The sequence below is a fragment of the Dama dama genome, chromosome 14, assembly GCF_033118175.1.
Source record: "Dama dama isolate Ldn47 chromosome 14, ASM3311817v1, whole genome shotgun sequence".
NCBI classification, from domain to species: domain Eukaryota; kingdom Metazoa; phylum Chordata; class Mammalia; order Artiodactyla; family Cervidae; genus Dama; species Dama dama.
In genome coordinates, this window is record NC_083694.1 from 57,919,207 (window position 1) to 57,937,037 (window position 17,831).

At 56.8% G+C, this 17,831-nt stretch overlaps 1 protein-coding gene across 2 annotated transcripts in view; it reads left to right on the plus strand.

Annotated features, from left to right (window-relative positions):
• The window catches only part of QSOX1 (quiescin sulfhydryl oxidase 1), a 40,194-nt gene extending 22,506 nt beyond the window's left edge, over window positions 1-17,688 (plus strand). Inside the window, exons 6-13 of one of the 2 annotated variants that reach the window (XM_061160847.1) lie at window positions 858-1,003; window positions 2,639-2,773; window positions 4,788-4,917; window positions 8,785-8,907; window positions 9,705-9,852; window positions 13,434-13,613; window positions 15,866-16,089; window positions 16,925-17,688. In XM_061160847.1, the coding sequence (XP_061016830.1) occupies window positions 858-1,003; window positions 2,639-2,773; window positions 4,788-4,917; window positions 8,785-8,907; window positions 9,705-9,852; window positions 13,434-13,613; window positions 15,866-16,089; window positions 16,925-16,933 (1,095 nt within the window). In that variant the 3' untranslated portion in view covers window positions 16,934-17,688. Of the gene's footprint in view, window positions 1-857; window positions 1,004-2,638; window positions 2,774-4,787; window positions 4,918-8,784; window positions 8,908-9,704; window positions 9,853-13,433; window positions 13,614-15,865 lie in introns of both variants that reach the window. The other variant, XM_061160845.1, reaches the window with a different exon arrangement.
• Window positions 17,689-17,831: the final 143 nt, after the last annotated feature.

Consider the following 17,831-nt stretch of genomic DNA (forward strand, 5'->3'; position numbering starts at 1 on the left):
TAGTCCTTATTAGAAGCATTCTTGTAAAATTAATCCATTCAGTCTTCTTAACAGCCCTTGGAGGGGGGTATTATTACAGTTTTGCAAGTAAGAAAATTGAGTCTGGGAGAGATTTAGTCTGATCGGGCCAGGATTTAAACCCAAGCAGCCATGGTATTCTGTGCCATCTGGCTTAGTCTCCTAGCAATTGTTCCTGTATCGTAGTTTATGTTATTTTTAAAGATTAAATGAAGCAATCTATATATAAAACATAATACATACTCAATAAATACTACCTAATATTATATTTCTCCTTCTTAATGCTAGTGCTAAGTCGATTCAGTCGTGTCCGACTCTTTGTGACCCTATAGACCATAGGCTTCTCTACCATGGGATTCTCCAGGCATTAGTACTGGAGTGGGTTGCCATTTCCTCCTCCAGGAGATCTTCCCAACCCAGGGATCGAACCTGCGTCTCTTACATCTCCTGCGTTGGCAGGCGGGTTCTTCTTCTTAACTCTTTCTAAAAATAAAACCATGTGTCTCAGTGCTTTTCTGATTTGGGACGTAGATAGAAAGTCTTACAAATATAAAAATGAAACCACATTTTATTATGCCTTTTGCAATTCGTTGGAAAGAAATTTACATTAAATTGGGACTGTCCTCAAAGATTCGAGATGCATGGCCTGCACAGTTGCGAGGCGGCAGCGTTTGCACGCCTTGCTGTGGGTTGGATGCGGTTGGTGGCTGTCACTCATCACGAAAGCCTCCTCTTGGAAAGGTTGCGGGTCTGGCTGGAGCACAGCTGTCACCCAGGCGCGTGCCCAGGGCTCCCTCTGCCCAGTGGCCGCCCCGCCCTGATGTCCCCCTTCTCTGCAGGTGACACTGGACCTCTCGCAGCACCAGGGCATAGCGGTGCGCAGGGTCCTGAACACGGAGCGTGACGTGGTGAGCAAGTTTGGTGTCACCAGCTTCCCATCTTGCTACCTGCTGTCTCGGAACGGCTCCTTCTCCCGGGTCCCTGCGTGAGTGTCTCTCCACCCGTCTCCCCCATCCGTCCCTGTGTTTCTCCTTTCTTCCTGCCTGGAGAGGCCGTCAGCCTTTCACGGGGGCTGATGAGTTCTTTGTCTTGCAAGTCTCCTGAGGAGTCCCTGGGCAAGCAGGAAGCACCCTCTGCAGGAGGAGCAGATGTCTGCCTACGGCAGGGTAGGGGGGTCTACAGCCTGAAGTCGGGGCCCAGGGCGCTGCACACACACCTCTGCCCCCCAGCTCAGCAGTCCGGGCCCAGGTCCCTGGCGCACTCAGCACCCAGCCAGCGCCAGTGCTTCTGCACCAACCCCACCGCAGCCCTGGCCCTATTCCCCACCCTCCTCTCTTCCCAGACAGACTCCTTGGCAGGCTGCGGGCCTGGCAAGCACTCAGCTATGCCTGACCTTCCCTCCCTTTGGTTTTCTAATTGCAGGAAAGTTCATTAGAAGCCAGACAATAGCCAGTTCCAAAATGCCAAGAGAAAACAATCAGGCCAGCCACAGCCCCTCTGTCAGGCTCCCGCTGCTGAATGGCCCATTAAATGGCACCAGATGGTGCCTCGGTGTCCTCCCCGGGCAGATGATTGATGTCCGCCCGGCCCCGCAGGCAGGAGCCCGAGGGCCAGGGAAACCAAGGCTGGCCCGAGACGTCCAGTGAGCCGCTTCTCGGGGCCATCCGTGCCATCCCGCTCTGGGGCCGGGCAGTGTGGCCCCTGGTCCTCCCAGTCACCTGGCAGCATGGGGCCAGGGCTCGTCAGGAGCGCGGCTGGAGAGGAGGCAGGATGGGCCCGTCCTGGTGGGAGCAGAGGCATTGTTTCCGCTCTTGGAGTTGGTGAAGGGGAAAATGGTTTGTGACGATGCTGCTTCCGCGCCATCTGCTCATTGATCAACATCGGGCTGGGACAGTGGAGTGGAAAGCAATGTTTCTTGATGCCGGCTCCCCCGGGGTGTCCCATCACACGGCTGGGCTTCAAGTCCTTCCCTCCAGTGGCCCCAACCAGGAGGCATCACCCGCCCCTCAGGACTCCTCTTTATGAGAAGAGACAGGGAAATCAAAAGGATTGGAAGAGACTTGAGAATGTTAGTGGTTTGACGGGTTGTGGCTGTGATTTTTTTTCAAAGTCAAGTCTCAAACTCCCGTTGACCTCCTTGGGGCGTGATGTCGCCTCTGGTACCTTGGAGCCAGCTTGTGCACTTCCTTGAGGCCACACACGCCCCTTTGTATCTTTGGTCTCTGGGGAGGATCATCAGACCCACCATCCAGTCTGCAGCCAGAAGTAGCACTCTCCCCAGAAGACCCACCAGCTCCGAAAGTGCCCTGTCCCCCACCCCCACCTCTCTGGGGCAGGTCGAGGAATTCACAGGCCCAGCCTCTTTCCCAAGTGGAATTTTGACTTCGGACTGGTGTTAAGCAGACTTAGCACAGCATGGCCAGTGAATAGAAAGGTTAACGTGAGGCGGGGGTGCCTCGCTTTTGACCTCACTGAGGATAAGATCAAACCAAGTTCAAGTATTTCTTAATAAACATTTTCATCAGGGGAGTCACCGGCCTTCTGTCTTGTCCTGAGTTAGCTCTGGGATTTCACTCCTCTGCGCTCACTGCCTCTCTCCGGTGATTCCCTTCCCTCACAGGCTTACAGAATCCAGGTCTTTCTACACCACTTACCTGCGGAAGTTTTCCGGGAGCACCAGGGGGGCTGTCCAGACCACAGCTGCGCCAGCCACCACCAGCGCGGTAGCTCCCACCGTGTGGAAAATTGCAGATCGGTAAGACCTCGCCTCATCCCTTCCCCTCTCCACCTTCTCCTTGGATCACAGCACCCCCGGCCCACCCCTTCCTTCCACACGCTGTTCCTTGTCACAAGCCTGACTCTGGAGGGCTGGCCTTGGGCTTAGGGGGACCTGGGCTGCTGGCCACGCACTGGAGAGTCTTTCTGTTGGGGCAGCAGCATCTGATGACTGCATTCTTCACGATGGAATGCATACTTTCTGATGCATTCCGTTAGGAATACTTTCCGCATTCCTTAAGCTTAACTCTATTCAGGACCAAGTAGAATCAGCTTGGGGGGATGATCTGCAGCCTCCAAAACAACTTCCCACCCAAGCAATTACTTCTCCAACACAGATTTTTGAGTGCCTGCTATGTGCTAGGCACCAGGAATACTGATTGTGCAGGGCAGATATGGTCCCTGCCCAGAGATTACAGTCCTTTCACAGCATCCCTTCTAGGAAGGCGCCTGACCTCACTTGAATGCCTCTGGGTTCGGGGAGCTCACTACTTTTCTTCAGCATGGTCAGTATCTTTGTGCACAGCTGTAAGCACAAGGAAACTGTTCTTCTCTCTCAGCCTCTTCAGGTCCACCCTGGGGGTAGAATTTCTGCCTGTAGGGCAGGGAGATAGGGCTGTGGACTCTTGCTCTGGCCCCCAGGAGTGTACCATGTGGAAATTGCTGAGCAGGAGGCTCAGAGCTGAGTCCAAAGGGTAGCCTCCTGTAGGGGGCTGCACAGGAGAAGTGGGAGTGGGGTCATCAGACTCTCCAGGAAGGATTTTGCATCCCAGCATGAGGGACTCTAAGGATGGAAAGTGCTAATGGAGAGTTACTTAGTAAATCAGGAGAGAAGGAAAGAGAAAGTGAGCGTGATCATTGTAATTATTCAAATTGTAGTTCTTCTGATTATTCAGACTGCTGTGATGGCTGGCACTTCTAGCCATACGTGCTGGGCTCTGCTCGGCGCTTCTGTCCATTAACTCCTTTAGTCGGGGGGCCACTCCTCGATGCAGAACACAAGAACAGAGATGGAAACTGAGACCCCAGGACACAGAAAGGGAGCAGAGGGAGGGGACTTGGGCAGGAGGGTAAAGCGCAGGTGCCCACAGTGCCCACCCATCAGCTGATCTTGCTGGTTCCCCACCACCTTGGGAGGCAGGTGGGGCAAAAGTTCATTTTACCTGTGAGATCACTGTGGCTGGAGAGGTGGGTTGAGTTGCCCAAGCTCCCAGGGCTAGCCCACCATAGAACGAGACCAGAACCCAGGGGTCAGGAGGCAAGGGTAAAGAAGCAGCCTGTCCTTCAGGGCCCTGGGCCCAGATCCCACGAGAGCAGTGATGGGCACAGGGTGAAGCTGCCAGCGTGGAGCCTGCAACCCTTCTCCCAGGGCTGGGGTCAGCCCAAGAGGTGTGAGATAGATCCCCGCCTGATGCCCATGGTCTGGCAGCTGCAAGAACAGCAATCAAAATAACTGGAAACCCCACTTCCCCATTTCCAAAACCCCAGTCTCAGCCTTGACAGGCAGCCAAAACCCATGGTCTTTCAGAGGGCCTGACTTCTCCAGAGCCATGTTGTGTGGGTGCCCCTGTGGGTCTACTCGTCTGTCCCTTGGAGTCTTTGTCCAGATCAGAGGATGAAGCTCAGCCTTCTCGTGGTCTTTTGTGAGTGCTGGGGGGGGTGGGGCTGTGGGCCTGCAGAGGGAAGACCCCACTCTATGCCAGGAGCTACTAAGGGTTTTGTATGTGTGCTTTTGTTTAATCCTCTCAGCAACCTACCTGTGAGCAAGTTGTTACTATCCCCATCTTACAGATGAGGCATTGAGGCTCAGAGACATTAAGTAATCCACCCAGGGTCACATAGCTAGTTACTGGCAGAGCCAAACGCGAGTGTGTAGGACTCTGTGACCATCGGGAGTGCCTCCTCTTCTCTCCCTCTGGCCATGGGTGCTTCTCCTCCACCCCTGCCCCACGGTTATCACCCCTTTCTCTCCCTGGCTCCCTCTGGGTCCTCAGCTCCAAGATCTACATGGCTGACCTGGAATCCGCACTGCACTACATCCTCCGGATAGAAGTGGGCAAGTTCTCCGTCCTGGAGGGGCAGCGCCTGATAGCCCTGAAAAAGTTCATGGCGGTGCTGGCCCAGGTGAGCGGGGCCCTGGGGCCCCTCATTCGGCAGCTCCGCACGGGGCCCATGTGCATCCCTGCAGGCCCGTGCTGTGCCCGCCTGGAGGAGTCAGCCCGGCCCCTCCCTCTGGAGCTCGTGGTTGGGTTCGAATCTTTGGACCCACCAGCCGTCCCACTCACATGCCCCCCAGCCCCACGGGACAACCCCCTTCCCCTATGCAGGGAGGTGGGTGGGACATGGGGCCGGATGCCTGGGGGATATTCCCATTTGCACACATCTGCCTGCCTGAGTCCTCTACCTCAGGCCGAGCCTAGACTGTGGCCTCTCACTCCCTGTCGTGATCGGTGGGAAACGAGAAGCCATGGACCCCGCAGTGAAGGAATGAAGGCTGTCTCTGAGTCTCTACTTTCCCCTCTCAGACTCAGAGTCAGAGGAAGCTCCCTGGCCTTAGCCATGCCTTCCTCACTCCTCTGTAGCCTCCTGCCAGCATGGCTCCTCCACGTAAGTAGCCATGTAAGTGCAGCTGCTACTTACGGAGGACCTGATGTGTGTCAGGCATTTAGTCCTCTCAGTCTCGCTTCAGGGTGGCGAGTACTACCCCCTTAGGAGGTGCAGGTTACCCAAGTGACCTGCCTTAGGCCTCCCAGGCGGAGGTGTCATGGCCAGGGTTTGAACTGAGGTTCCAGGTTCAGTCCCCTGGAGAAGGAAATGGCAACCCCACTCCAGTATTCTTGCCTGGAGAAATCCCATGGATGGAGGAGTCTAGTGGTCTACAGCCCATGGAGTTGCAAAGAGTTGGATACGATTGAGCGACTAACGTACACATACACACATCCAGGCACACACAAACACACATATGTACACAGACCTCCAGGTTTAGAGCCTGGGCCCTTTCTCTGCCGCGCTCCTTACCCACACACACACACACACAGACACACACACACATATGTACACACATCTCCAGGTTTAGAGCCTGGGCCCTTTCTCTGCCATGCTCCTTACACACACACACACACACACACACACACACACACACACCCCTCTCCAGGTTTAGAGCTGGGCCCTTTTTCTGAAGATGAGATGCTGGCTGCCTCCTCTCTCTGCACCTGCCGCCTCCTCGCCTCCTCCCTCCCCACACCCTTCTCTGTGGCTCCAGGCCCCCTGCCAGCGCTGCCCTACTTAAATCCCAAGTATCTGGCTGCCCAGGATGCTGAGTCAGATGCGGGCTCCATCCCCTTCAGAGGCTGACTGCTGACTCAGCTGCCCTTGCCCCAGGGGCAGGTCTGAGCCCCTCCTTCTATCACAGGTCTGGGACAGCTGGGGCTCCCTCTGGGGGTGGTCTGCACCTCTCCCTCAGGAACTGCTGCCTGCCTAGCCCTTCATCCCACCTCACCAGACCTGGCCTGGTCCACTTGGCTTAGTGACAGGCAGGGGTGGTCACACGGAAGACCCTGTGAGGTGGCGAGTGAGCATCACCATGCCGTTCCAGTCTCAGCCGAGACAGCCTTCGGCCCCTCTCAGGTGTCCCATGCAGACCGGGCCTCTGTTCTTCAGCCCTGTCTGATCATAGAGCCTTTCCCCACCGGCCCCGTGAGCCACTTGGTCCTCAAGTGGCTGAGGCCCGGGGTGGCTGGCCCAGAGAATCAGGAGAGGGGAGGAATCCTGGAATAATTCTGTAGGCTGTCTTCCTGCTCGACACGTGAGGAGGGGCAGCCAGGAAGCTGGGAGGCACCCCCTCACCCCACAGCCCAGGCCTCTCTGAAGGACTCCTCCCAGCGGGGCTGTCACCCGAGTGCTGCTTGCGTCTCTCAGCGGGACTCAGAGCTGCTTTTGGTTTGCACCCCACCCCCACCCCTGTGTGAGGGAAAAGGAGTCAACCCAGGAAAGTCCTGACCAGGCAGAGGCTTAAGTGCTGCCCACCGAGCTTCTGCCCTCAGCAGCGCTGGAACTGAGTTTGGGGTGAAGTTCTCCCTGCCAGAAGACATGCCCCTCAGAGAGGAGAGGGCTGGCCCTGGGGCAGAGGCAGACTTGAGGTGGGAGCTGTGGGCCAGAGGGCACGGGCTCGGGGGCCTCTGAGCCGAGCAGCACAGCCCCCGAGACTGTGGAGACTTCTGGCCCTGCCCTTGTTGTGTGGTTGCTCCTTCCTGAGTAGCAGTAATGGGAGCAGCTGCCATTCCTTGAGGGGCTTCCCAGGTGGTACTAGTGGTCAACAATCCACCTGCCAAGGCAGGAGATGCAAGAGACTCGGGTCTCTGCGTTGGGAAGATTCCCCTGGAGTAGGAAATGGCCCCCCACTCCCAGTATTCTTGCCTGGAAAATTCCATGGACAGAGGAGCTTGGTGGGCTACAGTCTGTGGGGTTGCAAAGAGTCAGACGTGACTGAGCACACACACCATTCCTTGAGCTCTGACAAGGTGTCTGACTGCAGAGTGCTCCTTTGTGCTTTAGCTTATCTGTATTTCTCAGAGTAAAACTCCATGGGTGGGTGCTAGCATCGTTGCATCACACGCGTGTCTGAGCTAACCATCAATCTGGCCCACTGCGTGCCTGGGGCACCGAAGAAAGCCTGGAGGGCATAGAGCTCCCTCCGCCTGCTCAGCCTTGGGGACCTGTCGGCTGTAGGTCTGCCCTGCGGCCCAGCAGGGATCTCCCTGTTCCCTCACAGAAGCAGCTGGCAGGACTGGCCACTAGGTGGCATGTGGTCACCAGAGTTTCCCTGCTCCCAGCACAGGATGACTCCCTGCGGTCCAGAGCCCCTTAATTCATCCTTCCTCCTGACACCGCGGCCTTAGAGGGCGTCATCTTTCCTAATCAGGACAGCGGGTGAAGGTCAGTGAGAAATGCTGACTTGAAGCTGTAAATTTGTGTTGAGAGCCCAGAGGCCGGTGTGAGCTGACCGAGAGGCAGAATGTCAAGGCACAGGATTCTTTCTGGCCATTTCTCCTGCTGGGGGACAGTGTCCTGCCTGGAGGTTTGATAAGAACACGCCATGACTTCCTCAGTGGACTGGATCCCTTGGCAGGTTGTTCTGTTTCGGGATCATTCCTGTCTCCAGCTTCCATCTTCTTACAAATGTTTCACTATGCTCTGGTCCCTCAAGTTTCTCCATACTGTCCTCCTGACCTTCTTGGTGATTTTTCTGACCTGCTCTGCTACTGCAGCCCCCTCTCTCCTTCCCCCACCCTGGGTATGCTCGTGCGTGTGCTCATGCGTGCACACACACACACACACACACACAACACATCCATCTTCCTCCCTGGAGTCCTTGTGGTTTTAAAGTGCTGATACTAATCAGATTTGAGTTGACTTATCTTCAGAGTAGCTTTTCCTGCTCCTCAGAGACCACGGGGAGTTCCCATCAAGATTTGGATCTCGGCTGTGGCCCCTGAGCTGCCTGGTCGCCACTGGCAGCCCATGGAATACAAATGAAAGGCCATTTGCCAGCCCAGCCCAGCTGGTCAGTTCGCTAATCAGCTGCTCTATCAGAAGATTACCTGAACAGAGGCCCGTGTGGCCCAGGGGTCCCAGCCACCCTGGGCAGTGACACAGGTGCTCCGGCTTCCTCCCAGTGGGCGTGTGGTCAGGGGTCAGGACCCCAGCCTGCAACTTGAAGTGGGGGGCGGCCTTGAGGGCTGAGACCCCCTGAGCGCCTCTTCCCAGCCCTCCACCTCACCTTCCCAGATGTCCCAGGGCAAAGGTAGTGAGTGAGGAGCCCACATCTGGGTGTTTTTTTTCCCTCACATTTGGGTCTTAGGCAGGATGTTTTCCTGGTGCTTTTGGAACATTCCAGAAAACTACCTCAGCCCCCTTCCGCCTGCCCCCACTGCCCTCCCCAGGGGAACTCCCGGGGAATTGCTTCTCACTCTCCGCTTATCGCTCCCATAGTACTTCCGCGGCAGGCCCTTAGTCCAGAACTTCCTGCACTCCATGAACAACTGGCTCAAGAAGCAGCAGAGAAAGAAAATTCCCTATGGTTTCTTTAAAAATGCGCTGGACAGCAGGAAGGAGGTGAGTCCGGGAGGCAAAGAAGCTCTTCTCCATGTTCCATATCTATGGGAGCAGTAGGGGTCCACCTTGTCCCCTCTGACCTTCTCACCAATCCGTATTTAGGAAGGAGGCCGTGATCTTGGTTGGGTCCTTGCGTTGGTCATGAGTGAACCACCGTCTGTTGAGCTCTCTCTCTCCAGACCTCACTTAATCTTCACAACATTAGTGGAAGACAGATACTATTCCCATTGGGCAGATGAAGAAGCAGAGGTCAAGTAACTCTGTGTGTGTCTGAGGTCACACAGCCAGTAAGTAGTTAAGCCGGGCTGTAGAGCTGGTTGTGAGACGCCCCTGGTGGGAGAGCTTTTTAACCACAGCCCCCTGTTGCCTGCCGGGCTCCTCAACACAGCTTCTCTCCAGGGGCGCTTTCTGGGCTCCTGCTGTCACCGCTGTTTGCACAGGTGGGCACGTCAGCCAGCAGCAGAGGTGCAGAACTTCCCTCACAGACGTGTGGGGGGGGATGGGGGTCAAGCCTGAAGGACCCTTAGAGATGAACCACTCATTCTACAGAGGGGGAGGTTGAGGCTAGAGTGGGGACATGACTTGGTCTGTGTCACGGTCTCTCAGCCCTCCCGCTCGTTTGATGGATGCCACCAGGGGAAGGGAAATGCCCACCTCGAGGTGATAGACTGAGAAAGGGACTGTTTGTGTCAGGGCTGCGTGCAGACCTGGAGTCTCCTGCAAGCCGCTCTCCTCACTCGCCACACAGCTCCTGTTTCTTCTCCGCACGTGCACTCACGCTCCTGTGTGTCCCCTAGGGCACTGTGATCGCGGAGAAGGTGAACTGGGTGGGCTGCCAGGGGAGTGAGCCGCATTTCCGGGGCTTTCCCTGCTCCCTTTGGATCCTGTTCCACTTCCTGACCGTGCAGGCAGCTCAGGAAGGCGTAGACCATTCTCAGGAAACAGGTGAGTGGAGGCCCAGGCACCCGCTGTGCCTCAGCCCACCCCATCCCGCCCTCTGCTGGCGCCCTGCTGCAGGCCTGAACTTAGGGGAGTCTGCGTTTGCAGCTGGTGACACATGATCAGTGTGGACCCAGAGCAGGGATGGCCTGGAGGCCACTCCGTCCTGCTCATGGCCCCCAGGGTGATGCCTCACAAACTCAGGGGTGTGAGGCTGCGCCCTGGCTTTCTCAAAGCCACAAGTTTGCTTTATTTTTACTCTTCATGAAAGAGATCTGGTTCTGTTTTTTGTACTCCTGTAAAGAAAAAAAAATGTATGTCTTCTTCACAATTTATGCAGCTAATAACGTGGACTCTGAACAACTTTACTGTATTTCCCCCTGAAAAAATCATTTTCTAGGGGAAACTGGGGAAACCTTGTCCGCTTTGCAGCCTGTTTTGTCCCCAAACCATGCAACTGCTCTCCATCACTCACCCTGCCCCTCAGCCACACGAAACGACTGAATGGGTGGGCACCCAGTTCAGTCCCGTTCACTGAGGGACCAGGCTCACGCCAGGCCCTCCCTGGCCCAGCCTGGAGGACGCAAAGGTGGGAGAGACGTACCCTGCCCCCAGTGGACTGTGAGGCAGGTGGGCACAGGGGCAACAGGGAGAGGAGGATGCACGGGGCTGGGGGAGCGAGGGAGTGCTCCATGCTGTTGGGAAGGGCGGGACTTGGAAGTCAGTGAAGGGGAAGACGGACCGGAGTCCAGGACCAAGGAGATGGCCTGTGCGGGGACAGAGGGAACTGGAGGTGCGGCTGGGCGTGCAGACAGCCAGCTGGTCTGTCAGCCACGATTTACAGAGCATCTCTGAAGAGCCAGGCCCCGCGCTAGGGGTGGGGTAGAGCGGTGCTTGCAGGGAGACATCTCTGCCTCGAGGGGACATATTCCAGTGGCAGGAGACAGACAGTAAAACACACAGATCATTTCAGGTGTGATGGTGAGTCTGTGAGGAAGACAGAACCTGTGGTGGGGTGAGGAGGCGCTGGGGAGGGGTTGTGTGTTCAGACAGGCTGGCTGGCTGGGGGAGGCTTCTCTGAGGAGGGGCCCAGTGCTGAGACCTGATTGATGAGAGGGAGGCAGTGGTGGGATGTCTGGGACGGGAGCCCCCCTGGGCCGCCTGAGTCTGCTCAGGCCGCCACAACGAGCTGAGACACTCTGGGCCTTAAACAACAGAAACGTGTCTTCTCACGGTTCTGGAAGCTGGAAGTCCATGATGAAGGCGTTGGCAGGGTGGGTTCTACAGAGGCTTCTCCTTGGTTTTGTAGATGGCCGTCATCTCCCTGGGTCATCACAAGGTCCTCCCTGTGGCTGTGTCCCCAAATGTCCCCTTCTTACAAGGACACCAGTCATATGCAATAGGATACACCCCAGTGACCTCTTTCTCACTTAATCACCTTTTTAGAGATGCTGTGTCCAAATACAGTCACATTCTGAAGGACTGGCGTGAGGACTTCAGCATAAGAACTTTAGAGGACACGGTTCAGCCTGTAACACAGGTCAAGGACTAGCAAGTGCAGGAAACAAGTGGGGTGTGTTTGCAGCACCAGAGGGGGCCAGGAGGGGGCGGCAGGAGAGAAGGTGGGCACTTGGAGGTCCTGGGGAGGGCGGGAGTTGGATTTCAGTCCCTGCATTATGAGAATCTACCTACCGGGGACCATTGGCAGGGGAGGGATGCACACGATCGATGCTTTAGAGAGATGACTGGGTGGAGGGTGGGCTAGAGCAGGGCAAGGTGGAAGCGGGGCAGCCAGTTAGAATGTTGTGGAACTTGTCCAGGAGAGGCAATGGCAGCTCGGGCTAGAGTTGTTAGGTGAGCACGTGTAAGAAGTGGGCAGATTTGGGTATATTTTAAAGGCAGAGCTGATATGACTCAGTGAGGGATTGGATAAAGAATGTGCAGGATCAAGGACTTTGGTTGGACCCTGGACTTGGGCCTGAACGTCAGGTGGGTGATGGTTCTATGAGCCGAGAAATGGGAAGGCTCGAGGGTGGTAGTAGGTGGGGAGAGGGCACACGTAACTGTCTGCATCTGTGGGATCTCTGAATGGAGATGCAGACAGCAAGTCCGCAGCTCTGGGGCGAGGTCCATGACAGAGACACAAATCTTGTGGTTGTCAGCATATAGATGGTAGTTAAGACCTGGGGACTGGATGAGTCCATTAGCAAGTGGGCAGAGAAGAGTGCAAATAGGCCTGAGTTCTGGGGCATTCAGCTTCTAGACCTCTGCTCAGGGAGCAGGGGCTAGCTAAGGAGACTAAGAAAGAGCCGCCATTGCAATTTCAAGAAGGCCCCCAACATAAAGAGTTTCAAGGGGGAGAACACAGCTGAATGGATGCTGCTATGCTGGGGGAGGTGGTGCAAGGGGAGGACCTCGCTGGCAAGAGCTGTTTCAGGGGTTTAGTGGAGAGAAAGGCCTGGATGGTTTGGGCTGAAGAGAGAAGAGCCAGGGAGAAGTTGGAGGTACTGGGGGAGTGATTGGGGTATGAGTCGGGTCAGAGAGAAATTTCTTTATTGTAGTTATTTTTTTCCTGTCGGAAGAAGCCCATACAAGGAGGAAATGGATGATGTCATAGCAAATGAAAATGTGGACAGGAGTGAAATCTTGGAGGAGGCGAGAGGGGTGAGGTACAGAGCGTGAGGGCAGGCATAAGGGGTGGTGGGGGTGGACTCAGGAGCTGAGGGAACTGAGGAGGTGAGAGGCAAGGCACACCTTGGTGTGGACACCAAAGTTGCTCAAACCAAGGGCCCAGGGAATGGTGGTGAGCAGGACAGAGAGCAGGGTGCTGAGGTCCCAGTGGGTGGAGGGGTGGGACTAGGAGACAGGCTTTTAAAGGGCTGGGGGGGTTCACTGCAGGAAGGAGAGAGTCTGGACGCAACCAACAGTGGGGAGGGTACTTCTACCACCTCCAGCCCTGAGGTGTGTGGAGTGTGGAAGACAAAGGGGTTCAAGTAGGGCGGGTTTGGGGGAGCAGTGGTATCTTCAGGGAGGAGCCCCTGTTGGAGCAAGAAGAGGCTCAGAGCCTGTGATGTTGCCAGTCCAGAGAGCCCAGTGGGAGGCCATGAGGGGACTGAGGAGAGATGGAGACGAATTAGGGGATGTGCAGAGCCGGATCAGGATGGGCTCTGGGTGTGTAGTGCCCAAGGGAGGAGACACAATGGAGGGCAGGTCACGACAGGAAGCCTGAAGCAGGAGGGGCAGGGTAGGGACCCACAGGTCGGGTGGTGGGCGCTCCAGCCCCTGCCTAACTCTCCAGCCACATCTCTAAGAGCCTGAGTGTCCTGACAATGAGTTTGGACTTTATCCTAAGTGTGAGTAAGTGATGAGGGCCTGGACAAGAGGCAGACAAGGGAGGCTGAGGTTTAAGAGTCTGGGGGGGATGGAGTTAGAGAAGGGGAAGTAGGCAAGGAGACCAGTCCCCGCATCAGGTGGGCCCGGCGTGTATGCCCTGTGCAGAGGAGGCCGTGGTGGGGACGGTGGTGGAATCGGCAGGGCCAAGCAACCTGCAGGGCCCCCAGTGACTGACAGTCTCCTCTTCCCTGTAGCCAAGGCCCAGGAGGTCCTCCAGGCCATCCGGGGCTACGTCCGCTTCTTCTTTGGCTGCCGAGAGTGCGCTGGCCACTTTGAGCAGATGGCTGCTGGCTCCATGCACCGGGTCGGGAGTCTGAACAGTGCCGTCCTTTGGTTCTGGTCCAGCCACAACAAGGTCAATGCTCGCCTTGCAGGTAAGGAAGGGCCACCTCCAAGGCCGGAGTCTCCTGCAGAGGGAGGGTGAGGTGGGAGAACTTGGGAGTCTTGGACCAGAGGCAGGAGACGGGACCCTGACTGTCCCCCTAGGTAACACTCCATGTGTCACGGTGCTGCTTAACACTCGGAGCCCTTCACGGGCGCTCCCAGCCCTGCTGATGGATGCCAGCATCACTAGACCTATTTTCTAGATGAGGAGACTGAGGTTTCGGCACCCTGAGATCCTGGGCCACCAATGCCATTGCTCCCTCTCTGCCCAGCACCATGGCCACTCCCTCTGGCCTGCTGCTGGGGTCCCTTTTCCTGGCTCCCCTGTTCGGCTTTCTGGCTATTGACCCCTTTCTCAAACCAGTAAAGAGAAAAGACCTGGGTTTTCCCACCCCCCTGGGAAGGGTCTAATGATAAAACGTGCTTGGGAAGAAAAACCTTCCTGGAAGCCAAGGACCCATTCTCATAGGAGGAGGCCTTGTCTTCTGCGTTTCCCTCATTTACAGTGTTTTCTATTCCCCTGTGTTAAGGAGTCTGATGGGTCCCACAGACAAAAGCATTAAACTCCAGGGGTGACCGGCAGCCATCTGTAGATGGAAGCCTGGGCTGCTCTGCGGGGAGAGAGGAAGCTCGATTGGCTGGGACAGACCTCCCAGGGGTGGGAGGCGGGGGATAAGGCCCGGGGCAGGCTGAGGTTAAAGGAGCCTGCTGAGCAGGTGGTGGTGCAGGCGGCTGCCCTTGTCTGCGTCTCCTGGGGCCTTCCTGTGGACCTCAAAAGAAGACACGTGCCATCTCTCCTCCCGCCCCTTCTCTCCCTGCCCCTGCCCCGCCCCTGCCGCCAAATGCTCATCTGAGCCTCCAGCCTCGTGTGACCTGCAGGCTCCCAGCTTCCCTGGGGGCCCAGCTGCTGCTGGAGGTCCAGGAAGTCAGTGCCCTTACTCACTCTAGGACTGCCCTTTCAGATCAGCCAGTAACAATAATAAGCATGTGCAAATGGAGTGCTTACTTTGCAAGGTCTGCTCGCTATAACTTCTCACTGAACCCTTGGAATCTCCATGTTGCTCCCTCCACAAAAATAACCCATCTCATTTTTACATCACTTGCTGCTGCTGCTTTATTCTGCCCAGACCCTTCAGGAGAGGTGCCTGCTCCAGGAGAGATGGGCTGAATGTGATTCCCCAGGTGACACTGGGCAAGGGGCTGGTGGCAGGCCCTCTGGGGCTCAGCCTGGGGCTTTGCCCACAGAGCTGGCCCCACTTGGGGCCTCAGTGGCCTGGCAGGAAGGGCAACTTCCTGCTCTCTTCCCAAGTGTCCTTTCCCCCATCCAGGCGCCCAGCCCTTGGGACCCACCTGAGGAGGAAATTCCACTGTGCTGTGTTGAGTCGCTCAGTCATGTCTGACTCTTTGCAACCCCATGGACTGTAGTCCGCCAGGCTCCTCTGTCCATGGGGATTCTCCAGGCAGGAATACTGGAGTGGGTTGCCATGCCCTCCTCCAGGGGATCTTCCCAACCCAGGGATCAAACCCAGGTCTCCCGCATTGCAAGCAGATTCTTTACCATCTGAGCCACCAGGGAAGCCCAAGAATACTGGAGTAGGTAGCCTATCCCTTCTCCAGGGGATCTTCCCGACCCAGGAATTGAACCGGGCTCTCCTGCATTGCAGGCGAATTCTTTACCAGCTGAACTACCAAGAAAGCTCAGAAATTCCACTACCCGCTACCTACCCCAGAGGGCTGCAGGGGGTGCAGGAGAAGCCGGGAAACTACCCTGTGCCTTGAACTCTTGCTTTAAAAACATTACAAAAAGAATGTATCTTTACCCATGTAAAACTTGGGAACTTTCAGAAAAAATGCAAAGAGGCTTAATGCTAATGGACCTACCAAAGCCTGCCAGACAGATCTTTCTGAGTCTTCTTGCCCTTTCCCATGTCTGGTCCCGGGGTACAAACCAGCAGTGAAGGTGACAGACAGTGGGTTAACACTGGGAAGTGGCTGGGGGAGAAACTGGAGTGCTGGGGGCGGGGGTGGGGAGGAACCTCCTTGTCCAGACGGGCACTACTATTGGCCCTGCTGTGGGCCAGGCCCTGTGCCAGGTCTGTTATCTGCCCTCTTGCATGCACATCCTTTCCCGGGGCAGCGATGCCCCCTTTGTGCAGATGAGGGAGCTGACATCGTGAATGGAAGGGTGAGATCTGGTGTCCAGCATGTCACAGGCAGCCTATCTGTGTGCTTCTATTCCCAGGTGCCCCCAGCGAGGACCCCCAGTTCCCCAAGGTGCAGTGGCCGCCCCGTGAGCTCTGTTCCGCCTGCCACAATGAACTCCGGGGTGCGCCCGTGTGGGACCTGGACAACACCCTCAACTTCTTGAAGACCCACTTCTCCCCAAGCAACATCATCCTAGACCTTCCTTCAGCTGGGCCGGGCCCCCGGAGGGGTGCACAGAGGATGACAGTCATCCCCAAACAGGTGGAGCTGGAGCTGGCAGCCAGAAATTTTACCCTGGCCCCTGAGAAGGCTGAGATCCCCGTGGGCTCAGGGATAAAGGCCCCTGGAGCCACCATGCCAGTGGCTGGACTTGGGGCAAATCACCCCAAGATGCAGGCTGGCCTCGGTGCGGCCACAGATGAGCCCGACCCGGGAGCTCCTGAGCAAGTAGTGGAGCTTCACAGGGATAAGTCGGAGCAGCCAGAGGGGGAGCAGCGCTTGAGCAGGAGAGACACAGGAGCCGTGTTGTTGGCCGAGTTCCTGGCTGGGAGGAACCTCCCCGGAGGCCCTTCAGAGCTGGGGCGAGTGGGCCATGGCTCCCAGCAGCTGGCGGGCATCCCTGACGGGGAGCCCGAGGCTGGGGCCGGGCAGGGCCAGGGCCAGTGGCTGCAGGTGCTGGGTGGGAACTTCTCCCACCTGGACATTAGCCTCTGCGTGGGGCTCTACTCCCTGTCCTTCATGGGCTTGCTGGCCGTGTACACCTACTTCCGGGCCAGGATAAAGGCTTTGAAGGGCTATGCCAGCCTCCCTGCCGCCTGAACTGTCCAACCCGGGAATGGGGCAGGATAGGAAGCTGCCGTCCACGGGCTCTTCCAGCCCCTTCTGCCCCCCTCCCCTTGCTCCTTGTCCAGGGACACCCAGCAAAACCAGTTGCTGCGGTGAAACCTCCCCGGGGCTTCTGGAAAGGGGTGATCCATCGACAGGGAGATGTGGACAGAGCCCGGGTTCATCTGTCAGCACAGGCAAGGGCAGCCTTGGGCAGCGGGGTCGGGAGGCTCCGTCCCCAGCCTCTCAGCGCCAAATTCCTCTTTTTCAGCTTATTTGAAGTCCTGCCTCATTCTCCCCGAAGCTTCAGTGTTTCCCGCTTGGCGTTGGCCCTAAACTGGGGCCAATGAGGCTGCAGTGTCCAAGGTTTCCCCTCTCCGGAGGAGGGGCCCCGGGACTGGAGTGGACCCCCTCCCTGCTTCCCAGGACTCCGTCCGTCCTGCTGCAAACAGCCCTTTGTGCCAGAGAAGGAAGGACTGCCTATGGCCCTCTGTGCTTGCCCATCCTCCAGCCCCTCAGACCCGCCCCCTGCCCCGACCCCCGGGTGGGGTTTGGCTTTGGAAGGGGCTCTGGAAGCTTCTGGAAGTCATGTTGGTCTCCCAGGTGAGGTCTTTGGGAGGAGAGCCTCTGGCTGGCTCCTTTCCCAAACCTTGGGTACAGGAGGAACACAGGCTGGAGCCGGGGTGTGACGGTACTGGGCTGGGGTGTGGGGTTTATGGAGGGCTGTCTGGGTCTCTAGTGCCTTAGCTGTGAGAGGGCCAGTGAAGCCTTTGCTCTGAATGTGCTTTCTGCATCGGGCTCAACCCATCTCTCCGATCTGGGTCTTCTGTCTTTTGATTTTAGTCTCCAAAATAGATGCTAATCTATGACTGTGGGGGATCTGGAGCGAGGAGAGCGCCGTCCCTCTTGAGGGTCACCTCCCATCATGTAGAGGTTAAAAGGGTCATAGGGGAGGGTGACGCTGTCCGGAGGCTCGATTCCCACTCCCCTCCACTGTTAGCGGGGGCTGTGGAATAAATTATTTTGTTAAGGCAAGCACTGGTGTGTTCTTTAACTTGCTACTAGCGTCCAGGTCTGGATTGCTGCTGCTGCTGTTTAGTCGCTCAATCGTGTCCAACTCTTGGGACCCCCATGGACTGTGGCCCATCAGTCTCCTCTGTCCGTGGGATTTCCCAGGC